The sequence below is a fragment of the Mesoplodon mirus genome, assembly GCF_964341445.2.
Source record: "Mesoplodon mirus genome assembly, chromosome: 2".
In the NCBI taxonomy this organism is placed as follows: domain Eukaryota; kingdom Metazoa; phylum Chordata; class Mammalia; order Artiodactyla; family Ziphiidae; genus Mesoplodon; species Mesoplodon mirus.
In genome coordinates this window covers 200,357,637-200,376,456 of record NC_138977.1, presented here as the reverse complement: position 1 = coordinate 200,376,456, position 18,820 = coordinate 200,357,637, and the positions used below count along the sequence as shown (strand labels likewise).

Sequence of the window (18,820 nt, the reverse complement as noted above, 5' to 3'; positions counted from 1 at the left end):
GATATTAATCCTTTATCAGATACATGATTTGCCAATATTTTCTCCCATTACACGGCTTGCCTTTTCACTCTATTGATAGTGTCCTGTGATGCCCAAAAGTTTTAAATTTTGACGCAGTCCATTTAATCTATTTTTTCTTCTGTTGCCTGTTCTTTTGGTGTCATATCCAAGAAATCTTTTTCAGACAACGGTATTTTTAAGGCTCCCCAAGTGATTCCAACGTACAGCTAAGGTCGAGCATGTTTCTCAATTGTTAACGTACATTCAGATCACCTGAAATCGTGTTAAAATGCACATTCTGATTTATTAGGTCTGGGGTGGCGCCCAAGATTCTGCATTTCTAACAAACTCGCTAATGCTGATGCTGTTGGTCTGGGGACCACTGAGTAGCCAGAGTGTAGAGGGGCATTTCAGTGATTTCCTTCATCTGAGCCCTGAGCTAGAGGGTGGATATTTACCAGGCCTTTTCCTAAGTTTCCCACCACAACTGTTTCCCAGCAGGCCCTCAGCTGACCCTCTAACTTTCAACTGGTGCTGAGCAGCCCTGGGAGCCTTTGGCATGTCAGAAGAATGAAATATAAAGGACTTGTTCTCCCTGCTCCACTCTCAGCCCACCCCCTTGGGGAGGCCATCCACTGGTCTGCTCGTGCCTAGTGCATTCGGTTCCACACTGATGATGGCAGGTTCCTGTCTGGCCTTGGCCCCTGCAAGGGAAATGCTACAGAGCTCTGCTGAATAGCTGTTTTGCTCAAAATATGTTTAATTTGCTCAGAAAGAAAAACCACACAGGTTGGTCTGCAGTTTATAGAAGAAGCTGGGAAGAAAAACTGCCGAAGGTCTGCTTCTAAAAGAAATCCTTTAATTCATCATAGAATTTTAGAGCCGGAAAGGACCTTTAGAGATCTACTCCCAGACCCTCATTTTGGAGAATAAAGCTGGGACCCAGCAAGGCTGTGACTTGTTCAAGGTCACCAAGCAAAACAGAGCTCAGCCCACAGGTGTATTATTTCTATTTAATCTTGCTTTAGGTTATTTATCTGGAAATGGATAACACAGAGTAGCTATTTCTTTCAGATGTCTCCTTTAATTAAAAGTCCTACTTTTCAAACAAAGGTAAGAATCAAGAGGCTGGATCACGGTTCTTGCCCCTCGTGGCCTTCGTTAGAAAATTTCTACCAGATGCTTATATTACCCTAATAGGACCTGCCTCCCCGGTGGCAGTGACCCAAATTGCAAGTGTAGTAGTGCCTGGGAGGAACTTAATAGCTTCTAGAACGCATGCCCAATACCAATTTTTCCTTCATGTCCATTGATTGCAAATGTTGTAAGCTGATCACAGTACTCTTTCAAGCCACTGCCAGTCAGTTTGGCTGTGAAGTTGAAACTCATCTGCCATCCCTACAATAGAATTCATACCTTGAAAAGTCCTGTGACCTTCAGATCCACGCTACATTTCAGCATGGCTATCCTGGTTGTTAAATACTCTTTAGCTTCTCATTCCCCCACCCCACCCCAGCTGCTCATTAATCCAATTATGAGTTTCCTTTATCCAACCAAACTTCTTGCCAAGTTGCAGAACTCTCGGAGTGATGTGTTTGCCTTTCGTGACTAGACAGCCCAGTAAGTGTTGCTGTTGTGTTCAGACATCTCTGTAATTGGGACTGACCTCATTCTGATAGTGCATCACCCAGCATGTGCCCTCTAAACAGGCTACAAGAACTTTCTTCCCAGGAAGGCTCGCTGAGGTTAGTTTCTGCCCTGCAGTTAGAGCCCTGCCCCTGTGTCTCTCTCCAGCCCCCGCAGCGAGGCATTAGAGAGGCTTCTGAATCACGTTTGGCTCCGTAGACAGTGCCTGGGCCCTTCATATTGGTCTCTGGGTCCTGAACTGGAGCAAGCTCCTTTGCTGGCAGGAATGTCTGTCTCCATCTGGGGAGTCAGTCTTCAGGTCTTCTCTTCATTAAGACATCAGCCTCACTCAGCCTTGCTCTTGGCTGCCAGCCACACTGACAAGCCAGCAGGAAAAGTTCCATCAGGAAGAGGTGTGCCGCCCTCTGTAGGCAGGAAGGCACCGCCTTGGCCTGCGGGACTGCCTGTTCAGACCTTGTGGGACTTGTCCCAGGGGAGCCTTTGGAACACTCTCATAGTTCTGATTCTAAGCCTGCGGGCAGCAACTCAGGGTGGTGCCACCTGTAACATTCTCAGTGTCTCCCTGGCTCACGTCAGGAAGGGATGGAGTTCTTCCACCTCCTTGGCCACTCTCATCTGTCTCCTGCGTGCCTGCCACCAGCTCCCGCAGCTCCAGGCTGTTTGGCAACGCCCTGAGTTATGTTAGAGATATAATAATGAATTAAACAATGGATTATACATAATTAATTTATAATAAAACACACACACAGTGGTTTAATTTCTCCAAGTGAATGATGTGCCGCTCGCCAGATCCTGCTGGAATACATTCCATATCTGACTGCTTCCTGGTCTGGAGGCAATGGCCAGCTGCCCTAGGGAGGGACCTTGGCAGGGGAACCTTCCAAGTCACAGATTCCCTCCAGGCTGCCTCTGGGGTAGGTCCCACAGAAAGATAATCCTTTACTGCCTCTACTATTGTTCTAGATATGGACCCTCATGGGGGTCTCACCCACCCCTGGACTGTCTGAGATCTGTTGTTTTCTTCATTCTCCCAGCCTTTCTTCCAGAGGATGGGAGATGCCCATGTGTTTATACTCTACCATTTCTTCCTTCCTTCGTCCCTTCCTTCCTTCCTTCCTTCCTTCCTTCCTTCATTCTCCCAGCCTTTCTCCCAGAGGATGGGAGATGCCCATGTGTTTATACTCTACCATTTCTTCCTTCCCTCCCTCCCTTTCCTTCCTTCCTTTCTTCCTTCCTTCCTTCCTTCCTTCCTTCCTAGATATGTACTGAGTGCTCCTTTTGTGCCAGACACTGTCCTTGGCTTTGTATGCATACATGAACAAAACAGAGAGCCTTGCCCTGGTGGAGCTTATGTTCTGGCTGAGGGAGACAGACACTAAATAACAAAACATGATGAATGAGGAAGTCATCCAGCATGTTATAAAGTGATAGGTGCTGTAGAAAAAGAAAAGGCAGAGCAGGATAAGGGTGACCTGACATGATGGGGACAGGTTGCAGTTTTAAAGAGCATAGTCAGGACAGGTCTTGTGGAAAAGTGGCAGCCTAGGAGTTGCCAAGCCCTCCAGGAACAGGGAAGAAAGGTATTGTTGCACCTAACATTTGTAACTTTCGGTTTCAGATGTTCCAGATGTTTCTGTTCCTGCTGCTGCTGTGGTTTCTGCCCCTGACTGAGGGGTCCCTGCGGGCTGAACCCATGTTCACGGCAGTGACCAACTCAGTCCTGCCCCCTGACTATGACAGCAACCCCACCCAGCTCAACTATGGAGTGGCAGTGACTGATGTGGACCACGACGGGGACTTTGAGATCGTCGTGGCAGGGTAAGTACCTCCCACCCTGGGTTTGACAGATATATTAGTCAGCTTTTGCTGTAACAGGGCCAGATAACAAATAGCTCCAAAAGCCCAGGGGCTTGCAACAACACACATTCTCATGCACTTGGGTCTTGGCCGGACTCAGCTGGGTCCTGGTAGGCTGTGTCCTTGCCTTTTTGCTGTAGCAGTGAGTTGGGATGGAGGGCAGATTGGAAGAAAAGTGCTTAATCCACAGGCTTTCCAGGGAGAAGATTTGAATGCCCTGCTTCAAGGCACTCTGTTCATATTTTGGCCTCCTTAGTTATGCAGGTGTTACTTCCTTACCAGTGAGACACTAGAGTCTCTATATACGAGGGATTTAAGGGTGACAATTGTGGTAGAAGGGGATGCTCAAAGCTGCCTTTGCACAGCATTTTACACAAGACTAAGAAAACATTAATTGCCTGTTTCAGAGAAGGGGGGAGGTTGGCGATGAAGAAGCATAGTTAAACTTCCTCTGAACCGTGCCTTGGCGCCCCTGGTCCCTTCCCTCCTGAGACGCAACATTGTGTATCAAGAAAAGATTTGGAGTCCAAATAGCTTGAGTTCATGCCTTAGATCTACAGCTTTCTAGTTACATGACCTTGAGTCAGCCCCTTATGAACCGAGATTCAGATGTATCATCTGCAAAAAATGTAGATAGCAATATGCCTCCCTATTGTGAAGCTTCAGTCGCTGTTGCACGTGAGTGCATTGTAAATTTTGCCAATCGCCATTGATAATCCTTATTTATGGAGCACTAATATGTGCCAGGCACTGTGCTAAGCCTTTCCACGCACTGTCTTGTTTAATCCTCCTGACAACACTATGCAGTAAATATACAAGAAAAGGAAATTACAATTCAGAGATGATGAGTGACTTGCCCTCTATCAAGTAAATAGTAAGTGGATGAGTCAGGATTTGAACCCCATGGCTCCCTAACTATAGAGCTGCTAAACTACATTGTACAAAGTTTAGTTATCACTTCAAAAATCAGCCAATCAATAAATACACTACAGGGGCCTGTCAACCTCATTCTAGAAGGCTGGAGCTTTTATGGCAGCACTGAACAAAGTAAATGGCAAGTAACATTATTTGTAGCAGTTGCATGTAACAGTAGAAACCACTGACTTTGGCATTGGAAAACCTGGTTTTAATCCTGTGTCATCCAATAGTTGCGAGCCTTGTGCGAGTTACTTAACTACACAGCCCCCACTTTCCTCATCTGTAAAATGGGCATGTTGAAATCTACCCCTGCCTACCATACAGGGCAGTGGTGAGGATTAGTGCTGATGATGTATAGAAAAGATACTTTGTATTTGCATTTCTTCTTTCATTTATTCTTTTCTTGTACACCATGAAGAGTAGAAGTTCCTAGATTCTAGATCTCCTAGAAGTCTAGATTAGTGTGCTGACAAATAGAACTTTCTATGATGATGTAGAAGTTCTATCTTGGTTCTGTCCAATATGGTGTCCACTAGTCACGTGTGGCTATTGAGCACTTGAAATGTGGCTACTGTGACCAAGGAACTGAATTTTTAATTTTATTTCATTTTAATAATTATACAGCCACATTTAAATTAGACAGCACTGTTCTGGGACTTCGGAAGGAAAACTAAAGAGCAGAGTGTGATAGAAAAGGGGGAAACAGGAATGGTTGTAATGACCCTTATTGCCGGGGGTGACCTGTGCAGGGTCAGAGCCAAGCAGCTTGTCTGTGTTCAGTTCTGTGACTGTCCAGTCACTCTCTGAGTCCAAGAGAAGCCTTCCTGGCCAAACCCTGCCTCCCGGAGCCTGTGCCACTCTGCCAGGGTCTCTGAGTAAGGGGCGGTGATGCACTTCTGAGATGTTCTGCTTGGCCCTGCCTCCTACCAGATGACACCAACCTCCCTCTGGTAGGCACTGGGAGCTGACAGAGGACAGAGAACAGTGAGGCAACTTCCCTCCTTCCTATCTTTCCCTCCTCCTGGGCCCCCACAAGTTACTATGATGAGCAGGTTCTCCTTTCATCTTGGACGATGGGTGGCAAGCTCAGATTTCCATCCCACCCATCCTTTGAGGTGCAGGGGATTGTTACTGCATCTCCTGAGCATCCAGCTTCTTGCTTTCCCAGTGCTGGGCGTTCATTTCATCTTCCTTTTCAGTGAAGTCTTTTTCTCTTTCTCTTCCAAGGAACTCAAGAAATTTGCTTTTGTGTCTTCTATGGCAGAGAAGCTAGACCATCATTCGTAGGCAGTTTAGAGTAGATGTCTAAACCTTGTCTAGCTTGCTGCTTCCTGTGGGGCCTGTAGCACTTTGGAGTTATCCTCTAGAAGCAAGAACCAGACCATCCTGGGTCTTTATTCTGAATCAGCCAGAGATCAGGTAAAGGCCCTTGTCTCTTCTCCCAGCGAAGGGCTGAGCCAGGCAGCCCCTGTCTGAGAAGGCTTGGGCTGCCAGGTGTTCTTCTAAAAGATGATATTGCTCACCACCAGCAAAGAGGAAGATTTACATGGAGGACAGGAAGGTGAAATTGGGCAGCCTCCCAGCTCCAGGTCAGGCCTTCTTTGTGGCTGTTATTGACGCATTGTGAATTCTCAGAGCATCAGAAAGACATGTTCTAATTTAAGTACCAAAATACATTCCAAAGACAAATATAACTCTTTATTATCTTCAGCTTAGGATGATTTGTCACTGTCTTCTTCTTTGGGCTGGATAACCAGGGGTTGACTATACAGACGTATTTAAATCAGGACCTTGGCAGGTCATTCGGTCCACCCCTTGCCTTCCAATAAGGTCACACCTATAGTTTTTGGAGGCTTCCTTTAGAGCCTTCCAAGGGAATGTGTGCAATCTTTTCATAATCCAGCTCAATTACTTATGTCAAGAATCTGTGTGACTAACCTGAATCCCTCATATTCGAGCTTAGTAAGCCATTTCTTTTAACTTTTGTTTTGCTATTACCTTTGAAGATTTAAACCAAGTGGTCACTACCCTTTCAAATAATGACAGCTAGGATCACTGCCCTGCTTTTCATGCCCTGTGGACTCCTTGGCAACATTTCTGACTTTGACTTTCATTCAGTTTTATCCACCCTACACCCATATTTAACTCTGTTTCCTTCTCTGTTTGATGGTAGACTCTGTTTAGGAATCACATAGCAGGAATTGAAATTTTTAAAAATTGAATGTGAATGCCTTTACCTGGGGCACCTACAGTCCAGCTCCTGACAGGCCCACCCTCTATTATCTTATAGACGTTTCCATTAGCTGGCACCAGAAGGCATTTGCTGTTTCTGACCCCTGGGATATTGGGCAGCTCTTCAGTTTATAAAATGCCCGCACTTGAACTTGTCTTGGATTTGTTGACCTTGTAGTGTGTCTGACTCCAGCCCTGTTGCTTTGAGTATTTACTCTTTGAATAGGTTTGTTTTGTTTTGCCTTTTTGGTATCCTCCTTCTGGGTATTGATGGCATTGATTTTGAGCATGTTGTGGGTGAGTTTGTGTTGTTTCAGAGTCTTAAGTTAATTGTGATGGAAGGCATGTGCACACTTCTGACTCTGGGAGGAGCAGAAAATGACCGCCCTTTGCTCCGCAGGGGTGGGGGAGGGAGAGGGCCGGCTCTGATCCTCCGACACAGCTGGGCGAGTGCCTCGCATGTGGAGGGCTTATCTGTTAACCGGCAGGTGCATGATCGGGGGTCTGCTACAGTCTCCTCTCTGCGGGGGGAGGGGGAGGATTTGATCACCCCCCGGAGACATCGGCGCACGCACAGACCATTGAATATCTTTGAGACGGGTTCCCTGGGTAAATAAAAAGCCTGGTGGCTTCTCCTTTTCTCAGTGGAACTAAACACCCAATCTAACAGTCTCACGCAGTCTGGAAAGGAATCCCTGTTGGTGTCAATCTTGCACAATTCCTTTAGAGGAGATTTTGTTTCCTGGGATATCCCCAGAGGTCTGAAATAACCCCGCTACCCTATCAGTTTCCAAGAAGTTTTGCCCAAATGGAAAGATTGTAGTAGTTCTAAAGTTTAAATCATGATTTAGATCAGTTTTTCTACACAAAGAGCATTCACTTGATAAAACCTTAACGCATCCTTCACACTTGGAAGGGTTTCATTTAAAGGGATGATATGTATTGTAAACCAGCGTTTCATTTTTTCTTAATTTTGCAACTATGTCAGAAAACTTTTTTAATTTACTAAAATTAATTGAATTATTTTAAAGGCAAACTGTATTCAGTTACCAGATTAATCATAATCATATAGGAGATATTTTTGCCATTATAAGTAATAAGAACAATGATAAAGAATGAGATATTTATCTATGATTAAACCAAAGCAGCATTTATGCATTTTATTACCAGCATATATAGATATATGCAGTATATATAGATGTATATAGTGTGTATAGATAGATATAGTAGATAGATGTAGTATCCATATACATATATTTAGGTGTATGTAGTAAGTATAAATATATACAGTACATATACATACACACACACACTTTCAACAAAATAGGAAAATTACTTTTGAACTTTCAGTCTTAACTGTTTTGTAAAATATCAATATGACATTCTAATAGTTTTGATCATCAGTTCTGACAACTTAAAAAGTTAGATTATTTCAGTTTCTCTTTTTTTAATTTAAAATACCTTTTACATTTTGATAACACAAATGTTTTATTGCAAAAAAAATCCACACATGGGGCTTCCCTGGTGGCACAGTGGTTGAGAGTCCACCTGCCGATGCAGGGGACACATGTTCGTGCCCCGGTCCGGGAAGATCCCACATACCGCAGAGTGGCTGGGCCCGTGAGCCATGGCCGCTGAGCCTGCACGTCTGGAGCCTGTGCTCTGCAACGGGAGAGGCCACAACAGTGAGAGGCCCGCGTACCACAAAAAAAAAAAAAAAAAAAAAAAAAATCCACACAATATAGATGAAAGTAAAAATCCATCTTTACCAACCTCCCATCCCTACTCTAAGCTCATCCCAGTCCCCTTCCAGAATAACAATTGTTTCTAGTCTAGTGCTTATACTTCTGAAAATTTCTATGTTACATATATATTTTTTAAAAATATGTAATTTCAAGAGGAATCAAATTGATACACATTGTTCCAGAGCTTGCTTTTCTCAGTGTAACATATTCATTGTTCGAACATATGGATCTAACCTAATTTTTTGAAGTTACTTAGTGTGGATGTGCCACATTTGTTTTGCCACTCCTCAAGTGACATTTAAGCTGTCTCTAATCTGTGACCATTGCAGACAATGCTGTACTGCACATCCTTACACACATATGCGGATGTTTCTCTGGGATGATACCAAGAAGTGGAAATGCTGGGAATGATATGTACATTTTATACCTTAATAGATATTGCCAATATTACCAATCTCAATCTTTTTCTATGTATTCATAGCCTAGAAATAAAGGGTAATTGGGGGATTATTGATATCAACAGCTATTGAAACACCTACTGTGTGTACTGCCACATAGGCTCCAGGGTCTGAACTTTATCAATTTAGATGTAATAAAGAAGGGGGGGATAAAAGTCCTATCCTACATCTGTAAAAGAAGCTGCTGCTGTTAAAAACTGGATTGAGGAACTTCAATACTCTGATTCAAACTGCTAAAAAGACTTCCTCTAAAGCTTCCCCTGCAAAAATATATTTCTTAAATGGGTCACCCTTAACCCTAAGATTCATTGTCCTCGGTATCATGGAAGAATGATTGCAGGGTGCCAGCTCTTCTGCTATGGTTAAGCATGGACTGCCCCTGATTTTTTTTTTTTTTTTTTTTTTTTGCTGTACATGGGCCTCTCACTGTTGTGGCCTCTCCCGTTGCGGAGCACAGGCTCCGGATGCGCAGGCTCAGCAGCCATGGCTCACAGGCCCAGCCGCTCCGTGGCATGTGGGATCTTCCCAGACTGGGGCACGAACCCATGTCCCCTGCATCGGCAGGTGGACCCTCAACCACTGCGCCACCAGGGAAGCCCCCTAGAGCTTCTTGAAGGGAATGCAGCTCTGCCAACACCTTGATTTCAGCACAGACCAACGTTGGACTTGTAACATACAGAAGTGTCAGATAATCAATTTGTATTGTTTTATGCCACTAAGTTTGTGGTGATTTGTTACAGCAGCAATATGAAACTAATACATTAGGTAAAGGTCAGGTGCTTGGTGACATTTCTCAGAGAGGTGATGGCCGTTACCTCCGAAGATTTTAATAGTATTATTTTACTAGTTTCACAGCAATAAAAGAAATACACCACCCACAAACATATTATTTAGAAGAATAAAAGAATATATTTAAAAGAAATACATCACCAACAGAAATATTATTTTTATTTAGTGACATTCCCCTAAGAACAGGTTCGGTTTTGGAAAGAAGTCCTTAAATCACACTTCATTCCTAGGTGGCCATCCATTAATTCACCTTGCAGCTCGCTGTGTGACACCTGGTACCATGGGTGGTTGGAGGTGGGGAGAGGGGTTCAGAACTTTTAAAGATCTCACTGTCCTTGGTGAGGCAAACACACTCACTTGGGTGAGGTCATAAGTGACTTGTGCCCCCAGGGAGATGCAAACATTCCGAGAGGTCAGAGCAGGTGGAGAGCACTTCTGGATGAGAATCACAAAGGCCTTGGAGGGGCATTTGGATGGTCACAAGAAGGATAGGTTAGGTCTATTTAACAAGGGGGCAAAGCCCTCTCCATGTCGAAGAGAACTTTAGGCTTATTTGGATTTTGTTGTTTGTTTGTTTTTAAATTAATTTTTTTAAAGCATTTTAACAAAAGACTGATTTTCACAGAGTATTGAAGAGTATTTAAAAAAAGCTGCTCCAAAATAGTAATATAATTAAGACACTAAAATTGCCTTTGCTGAAAACGGCAAAGCTACTTTTAGTCTGAATTTTTCATCCATGCAGAAAGTAGATGTATGCCCTGTCTCCAGTCACTTTGCTTTAAACTCTCTTCTCCCATTTTTTTAAGTGGTGGGCTGGATGGAAGGTCTTCCTTGTCCACTGGGTCCCACACCAGGCTCCCCAAGGTTCAGGCCCACAGCAGGCAGGAGCCCAGACCAACCCTCCTCCCCACCCTCACAGCCCTCAGGCGTTCTTCCTCTCCCCCCTCCCTCCCCCCTCCCCTTCCTTCTCCCAAGCTCACCTCACACTTCTCTCTGGAACAGGTGCCATTTCCACTCCTGGAATCACTTCTGCTCTGGGGGTCCAATCTGACCCCTGCCTCCCTCTCTTGTGTTTTTCCTCATACACCCCTTCTCCCCAGTGCTACTGACCTGGTGAGTCACTTTCTTTCAAGAATGCTATGGTTTTGACTTAATTTTCCCTCTGAGGAATCAGTTACTTTTGAGGCGCAGGTATCTAAGAAAGCATTCAAGGATGTGAAGAAGCTAAAAGCAAACATTGCCCACTTCAGATTTTTACATGCTCTCCCCTTGTTTACCTTCACCTGTTTGCAGATTAAACTTGTGAAGGGCTGGAGGGCAGAAGCAATGTCTTGTATTTTACTTACATCATCTCACTTTAAACCATCGCAGCAGTCCATATGATGTGTAGTATTTAATTGAGTCTAAGTCACACATTTTTTCACACTTTTTTTATTGAGGTATAGTTGATTTACAATGTTATATTAGTTTTGGGTGTACAACACAGTGATTTAAAATTTTTATAGATTATACTCCATTTATAGTTATCATATATTGGCTACATTTCCTGTGCTGTACAACATATCCTTGTAGCTCATTTATTTTATATATAGTAGTTTGTACCTCTTAATCCCCTACCCCTAGTGATTTTAACATCTCTAAAATTGGGATGTGACCTACAATTGGCAGCTTGCATTTAATTGGCAGGGTTTTTTTCTCTAAAGATACATAAAAAAATGGTGTCTGATCCCTGATTATAGTTTAGATTTGATGAAAGCACTGTAGATAGGGTTATCCCCATTTTGCAGATAAGGAAACCAAGGCCCAGAGATCTGCTGAGAGTCATAGAGATGGTGAGAGGCGGAACTGTTATTCTATATGTGCCCATTAAATTAGGTTTGTTAATTGTGTTGTTCAAATCGTAATGGTAGTCCATTTCTTTCTGTGATTCTGTGTTGTTGTGTATATGTTGAGGCTATTTTATTAGATGCAGTTTTAGAATTCTTTTTTTTAAATTGAGATATAATTGATAAATAACATTATATTAGTTTCAGGTGTACAACATAATGATTTGATATTTGTATATATTGCAGTGTCTTAAGAATTCTTATATTTTCCTGGTGAGTGAAAGCCATTATCATTATGAAGTGACCCCAGCCATCGCTAATTATGCTTTTGGCCTGATGTTATTATAGCCACTCCATCTTTCCTTTTGTTAATATTTGCCAAGAATATCTTTTTTCCATACTTTTGCTTTGAACTCTCCAAAGCCCCTATGTTTTATGTATGTTTCTTGTATGCAGCATAAGTGTGGCTTATGTTTTTTTCAACTGTTTAACCATGTCCGTCCTGCTGTCCTGTTACTAATGAGATTAGTCCATTCCATTTAATGGGAACATTGATATGTTTAAACTTGTTTCTATTATCTTATTTTTTTAATTTCCAAGCTTTCAATGCTTCTCTTCTTTTTCTTTATTGATTGATTTAGGGGCTTCTTTTTTTTTTTTTTTTTTTTTTGGTTGTGAGGTAAAGATTCTTGTTTTTGAAATCTCATTTTTTGCCTCTACTGATTTGAGATTTATACCCTCTACTTCTGTACTTTTAGTGGTTCCCTTTGAAATTTTATGGTACATTTTTAACCTAACAAACTCTAAAATTATCAACCCCTTTCTAGAACAATACAGGGATTTTAGTACACTTTAACTCTGAACACCGTTTCCTGGTATACATATAATACTTTAGTCTTGCCCTTTGTAAACCCTATAAGTTATAATTATTGTTATTGTTTTTATCTAAAGACAGTGTTTTTATTACTATCCATTTTTACCATCTTATTTGCTCATTTTTCTTCTTGCATCTCAGAAAGACCTTCCTATCATTTTTCTTCTTCCCAGCATACCTCTTTTAGCTGTTCTTACTGAATGCCAGTTGCTGGTAAAATCTCTCAGTTTTTGTTTAATCTAAAAATATATTTATTGTATCTCCATTCTTTTTTTTTTTTTTTTTTTGTGGTACGCGGGCCTCTCACTGTTGTGGCCTCTCCCGTGGCGGAGCATAGGCTCCGGACGGGCAGGCTCAGGGGCCATGGCTCACGGGCCCAGCTGATCCACGGCATGTGGGATCTTCCCGGACCGGGGCACGAACCCGTGTCCCCTGCATCGGCAGGCAGACTCTCAACCACTGCGCCACCAGGGAAGCCCTGTATCTCCATTCCTGAAAGATAATTTTTCTGCATTCAAAAATTTTAGGCTGACAGTTTTTATTCCTCTGTCACTTGTTGCTAAGATGCCAATCATTAGTAATGTCATTCCTTTGTAGGTGGTCTGTCTCTTGCCTCTCTTTTTTGTCTTTTGGATTTTGCAGTTTCACTACTATATGTATTGATACGGGTCTTTTTTTTTAACCCAGCATGTGCTTCCTGAGTCTGAGGCTTCATGTCTCTCATCAGCTCTTAATGGTTCTCAGCCATCATCTTTTAAAAACTCTGTCGCTTCTCTCTACTCACTCCTTTTAGGACTTCACTCAGACATGTCAAGTTTTCTCATGCTAGCCTCCAAATCTCTTAAACTTTTTCATTTTATTCATCTCCTGTCTCTCTGTGATGCTGCATTCTGGGTAACTTTCCGGGTATATCTTGATTTCAAAAACCGTTTCTCATTTCTAGGAGTTCTGGGTAACTTTCCGGGTATATCTTAATTTCAAAAACTGTTTCTCATTTCTAGGAGTTTCATATCCTTTTTCAAATCTCCCCAGTCATTTCTGATAGTGTCTTGTTGCTTACTCATTTATTTCATTCTTTGTTCCGTTAAACATTTCTTACATAGATATATTCTGTATTTGACAATTCTGATATCTACAGTCCTTGGGGGTTTAATGTGTTCTTAGTTTTTTGTTTTTTTCTTATGCTTATTTGGAGTGGCTTCCCTTCTTAGTATATTTGCTTGATCTTAAAATGTGGGAGTTCTGTGGCCCTAAAATGGAAATGCTTTTTACCAGAGAGGATTTGTAGTTATCTCTGCCTAGGGCCTGGGGGTCCTACTGACCTGGGAACACTATAGGTCTCTCCAAGGGTTAATTTAGGATTTAATGTAGGATTCTAGGGTTCAGCATCTCCACCATGCTGCCAGTTCAACCTATTTGTTTACCACTCATTGCTGCCAGATCTAGTTTTGGCTCACTTTTCTGTGGGATGGGGTAATTTGTGGAAATTTCCCTTAAGTTTGTACCCAGTAATGCATTAAAGATATGTTTTATCTGGGACCTACTTGTTCTGTAGTGATAAGGTCCTTCAGCAATCTATCATATGGATGGAAACAAAAGTCTGGGGTTGTCAGTAGGTTTAGGATCTCCAAAACTTATTTTTCTATTACCAAGAAGACTTGGGAGGGTATGTGCAGTTGAAAGAAGTAGTATTTAAGAGATTCTCTTCCTTATCTCTTCAGAGATGCTTTAATTTACTTTTTGCAAAATAGAAACATTTCTATAGCATGGGACACTTGGGTGTGAAATGGAGAAGTATAGGGATGTGTGTTTATGGGGAGAGAAGCTTGTGCAATAAGCCACATGCACTCAAGTAGCCAGGCCAGACCCTTGGACTGTGCCTCAATGGAGGAACATGGGAAAGTCAAGATTAAAGTCCATTTCCAGTGTAGGTGATACCATATAAGGTCACTGGTGTTTGGTTATGTCAACCAAGGAAATGTGTGACTGTGCACATCAAAAAGGACCCCTTCCCCCTCAGCAGCCATCTTTCCATGTTGTTTATAGGATTACAGCCATATGAAGTCATGGGCAACTACCCAGTATCCTTTGACATGCCCTAGTGTAGTGGTCACTCTGTTTGCTGGCCATGAGTGGGCAGTGGTAAGATAAGCAGGCTAATGAGGAGTCTACCTGCTTGGGAGCTACTCTGGAGAGCAGCATTGCATTGGTGGAATCATCAGAATAGGGTAGCAGAATCTTCTCTTTGGACCTCCACACTGTCTTCATTCCTTCTTTTGGGAAGAACATTCCTTCTCCTTTGGAGAACTGTTCTAATCACAGGATCCTTTGGGGCTGCCAAAGTATCCTTTTGGCCACTAGGGATTAGTCTGGGGTTCTCTGTGACCTAAGACTATCCAATCAGCTTCTTGACCTGAGATTTTTCATCCTGAATCTAAGGAAAGCTCTACCTTTGCTCTTGGATCATGAGTTGTAAGACTATATTACAGTACTACCACAGACATGTCCCCATCCCCCATCCCATGGAGGAACCTGAGAGAATAAAGGTTACACCCAGAAAGAAGAAGAGAGAATTCTAGGGGCATCAAGGCCATGGTTCCTGTACATTTGAGGTCCCTAGACCTATGGGTCTCCTGCGCCTCTCCTTCAGTTCTGGGAGCACCTTGCATACCTTCAATAAATCCTCCTCTCCCCATTTTTTTCTAGACCTAGTTTTCTCATCTAATGTCAAAACTAATGATATGTAAATTTGGACAAGGCAGCCCCTTTACATGCTAGAGCAAGCACCCTCTCTGGTGCTGTGTTGCAGACGAGAGCATAACCGTCCTAGCCCCAAAGGAGATCCTGAGGCTACCTAGTCAGAGGAAAGATTCTTAAGGATATATAAGAGCGGTTGACGATCTGTGATTAGTGTTAATCTATGTTTCTGAAGGAGTTTTTGCTAGCTGGATCAGATTGAAAAGGAAGCTCAAACCAAAGAAATACCATAATGGTATTCAATTAAACAGTAAACGTTCTGTGTATATACTTTGATCAAGAATGCTTCTTAAAATTTGCCCTCTCACTTTAGATTGCGGACTCCTAAAGGCAGGAACTTTCTCTTTTTCATCTGTGCACCTACAGTACCCAACGCATAGAGTTCAATAAGTGAATGAAGTGAGATAGACAGGGGTCTCAGGGATGGATAGGGGGTCTTAGGTAAGGGGTTAATGACAATAATAAGCATTAGCTATGCTCAGAAGCAACTGATTCAAGGACTTTAGTCTTGAGAGCAACATCAGTCAATTCAATGAACAAATTCTACGTGCCTACCTGCCACATGCATAGCTGTGTGCTCTGTGCTTTGGCAGATACAAGAATACAGACCCTTTCTTCAAGCCATCTTAGTCGTAATGGACATAAGACACATGTGGAAATAACAGGGCAGTGTGTCATATGAGCTCTAGAGGAGAAACTCAGTCCATGTTCAGCACACTTATCAGGCCCAGCTCCCCAGTGAATATTTCAGTTTTCCAGTTTCTTAAAACACTGAATTTGATCTGAGGTTGCGGTCATAAGGCTTTTTGCCCGTCTGGAATCTCTCTATGATGTCACAGGTTAGATCTTCTCTTATTACAGCCAAGGTCCCTGTGTTCATTTCCCTTTCGTTAAACCACACTAATTGTTTGTTGACTGAGTAGTCCCAAGGAACTGACAACAGTATTGAGCCTGCAGTCCTGGTTCTTCCTGGTTCCTGTCTAACACCTCAGAGAGGCAGTAAAATGCACCACTAGCTACAAGTGCCAGCAGCCTTGTTTTTTGGGGTTTTTTTTAACATAAACTTTTCCATCAGTAATCTGTTGTCCATATTCTTCCCTCCAAGCCAAAGCAAATTATGGAAGAAGAAGGAGGGAGAAGTAAGCTAGCCATTTCCCCTAATTCCCTCCAGATAAGATGGGCCATCGTTCTAGTTCCTTTAGTATCTTTTGAAGTTGTTTCCCTATTCTGGGAAGCTGTGGATGCACCAGGCTATAGCTAAGGCTGCATTCCTCCGTCCCCCATCACTCATTCATTGTTCCATCTGGCTGGCCTGGGAAGGCCTTGGTTAAGCCATTTCAGCCCCTGATTCCTGGACAGCACCAGAGCCTTGGAACAGACCCAGAGGCTGAACGCCGTCCTTCCCCCACTGCATCCCCACCCACACACAAACCATTTTGCCTCCACAAATTAGGAAAACGTTGAAACATATGGCAAGTCTCATTATAAAAGTTTCCTTTCCATACGATTCATGAATGACAAAAGGCAAGAGCTAGTGAAATAACATATCTCAAAGTATCTAAAATCCAAGTCAATCTTTGGAACATATCTAACATTTCATGGGGAAATAAATCTTTAACTTAAAACTAGGAATTAAAAAGGACAACTTCATTCTTGGTTCAAAAAGCTAGAGAGCTAAAGAAATTTTCAAGGGACACTGATAACTTTCTGATGACTTTCAGACAATAATACTTCCGAGGCTGTGGTGAAGACAAATGAAATAAGACATATGAAGTGCTTATAACAGCATCTGGCACATTCTAAATGCTCAGTTTTTAGTGTGTTGAGGGTGATTATGTTTATTTAATGCCTAATATAACAGAACCAACCCTCATCTTAGAAACCTAAGTGTTTCTCTCTATCCCTTTTTCCATCAATGGAAAAAGATAGCACTGTGGAACATTTTCTGTTTTTAAATTAGAACTATATATCTTCTGTTGTTAATTTTTAACACAGTCATTTAAACATTTTTATACTGTGCCGTCTGAAGACATGCTGTCCTAAAATAAGTTGTCTTGTATTTTACTTAGTTTCCTATAAATCAATGTCCCACCTAGAAAAAAGTTTGTTTACCCCTATTATATTACTCAGCTTTTATTCATTCATTCTACAATGTTTTTTATTAAGTTACCATGTGCTGAGCCCTGGGGATTAGCAGTGAACTAGAGCAACTCCTGCCTTCACAAAGCTCAAAGAGAATCAATATGCCTGATGAATTAAAGAAATTTGTACTTTGGGAAAGAATTTCAACTTCCTTTAACCAAATCTTGTATCAGAATTCAAAATTTGTACCCAGAGAGGTTTCTCACTTCCACTGTCCATTTTTGTTAAAATATGCTAATAAGAAATAGAATGATAAAACAAATAGTGATAGAAAAGAGAAGGCATGACTTGGGCAGTCTGTGAATTAATCAGCTCCTGAATAATCAAGAGGTGATATATAAAATGGAAGTATCATAGTTCATGCCTTCTTAAATAATTAAACCTATTAAAGAAGGGACCAAAAGACCACATTTCAGAAGAAATTAGTAGCCTGAAGGCAGAGGGTTAGCAAAAAGGAGCCCTATAGTAGCATGTATAAGTCTTTTCTATATTGTCATAAACCAAGCAGGTAGCAGTAAGAGGGATGGTTATATGGATTCTCCCATATATTTTAAAGTAGCGGGTGCCAACGTAGAGGTTGAAGAATAATTTGCAAGGCATCTGAGAATCTACCTGTGCATGGGCACTTTATCAATAGACACTAAAGCACAGCGACTGTTATACAGAGATTTTTTTTTTAACATTAAAAAGGTATCTTCATACTTGAAAAGAGTTGAAAGCCATGGTCTTAAAATATGTGCTCATGTACTGTCAAAGGAATGGGGTTAAAAGGAGCCAGAGAAGGGTCACTGAAAGGAGAAGAAAGAGTGAAGACATCAGACAAGAGATGGAGAGAGGATGAGAGACTGGAGCAGTAGGAGGAGAAAAAGAAGCGAAAGAGGAAATGTGCACGAGATATGGAAGGGAAATATGGAGTCATGCAAACCCGCGTTAAAAGTCTAGCTCTTAAAAAACTTGTGGTTGCCAAGCGGGGGAGAGGTGGGGGAGGGATGGAGTGGGAGTTTGGGGTTAGCAAATGCAAACTATTATATATAGAATGGATAAACAAGGTCCTACTGTAGAGCATAGGGAACTATATTCAATGTCCTGTGATAAACCATAATGGAAAAGAATGTTTTAAAAAAGAATGTATATATATGTATAAGTGAATCACTTTGCTGTACAGCAGAAATTAACACAACTTCCAGCTCTTTCTCTTTCAAGCTGTGGGACCTTGGAAGAAGTTACCTAGCCTCTCAGATATTTGGTTTCCTCGTCTATAAAGTAGAAACAGGAATAACTAATAGCTTACTTCATAGCACTTGTGGTTACAGTTAAACAAAATAATGGACACAAAATGCTTGGTCTTGTGTCTGACACGTGGAAAGTACTCAAAGGTTAGCTACCACCAGCACCAGCATCATCATTTCTTACTGTCCCACCTTTCATCCGTCCATGAGATCTTTCAGAGTCTTACCTGTCAGCAAACGCCTGACTGTACCTTCTGGTCAATTCTTACCTTTAATGAACTGGATTAGTCAGAACTCTTTTGATTGCAATAAAAAGTAACCCTTACTAACTTATCTTCCCCCTCAC

The 18,820-nt window shown here is 42.0% G+C and overlaps 1 protein-coding gene across 2 annotated transcripts in view; it reads left to right on the top strand.

Moving 5' to 3' along the window:
- Positions 1-18,820, top strand: part of CRTAC1 (cartilage acidic protein 1) — a 137,298-nt gene that overhangs the window by 14,445 nt on the left and 104,033 nt on the right. For both annotated transcript variants that reach the window (XM_082631384.1, XM_082631383.1), the window contains exon 2: positions 3,266-3,465. In XM_082631384.1, the coding sequence (XP_082487510.1) occupies positions 3,266-3,465 (200 nt within the window). The remainder of the gene's footprint in view (positions 1-3,265; positions 3,466-18,820) is intronic.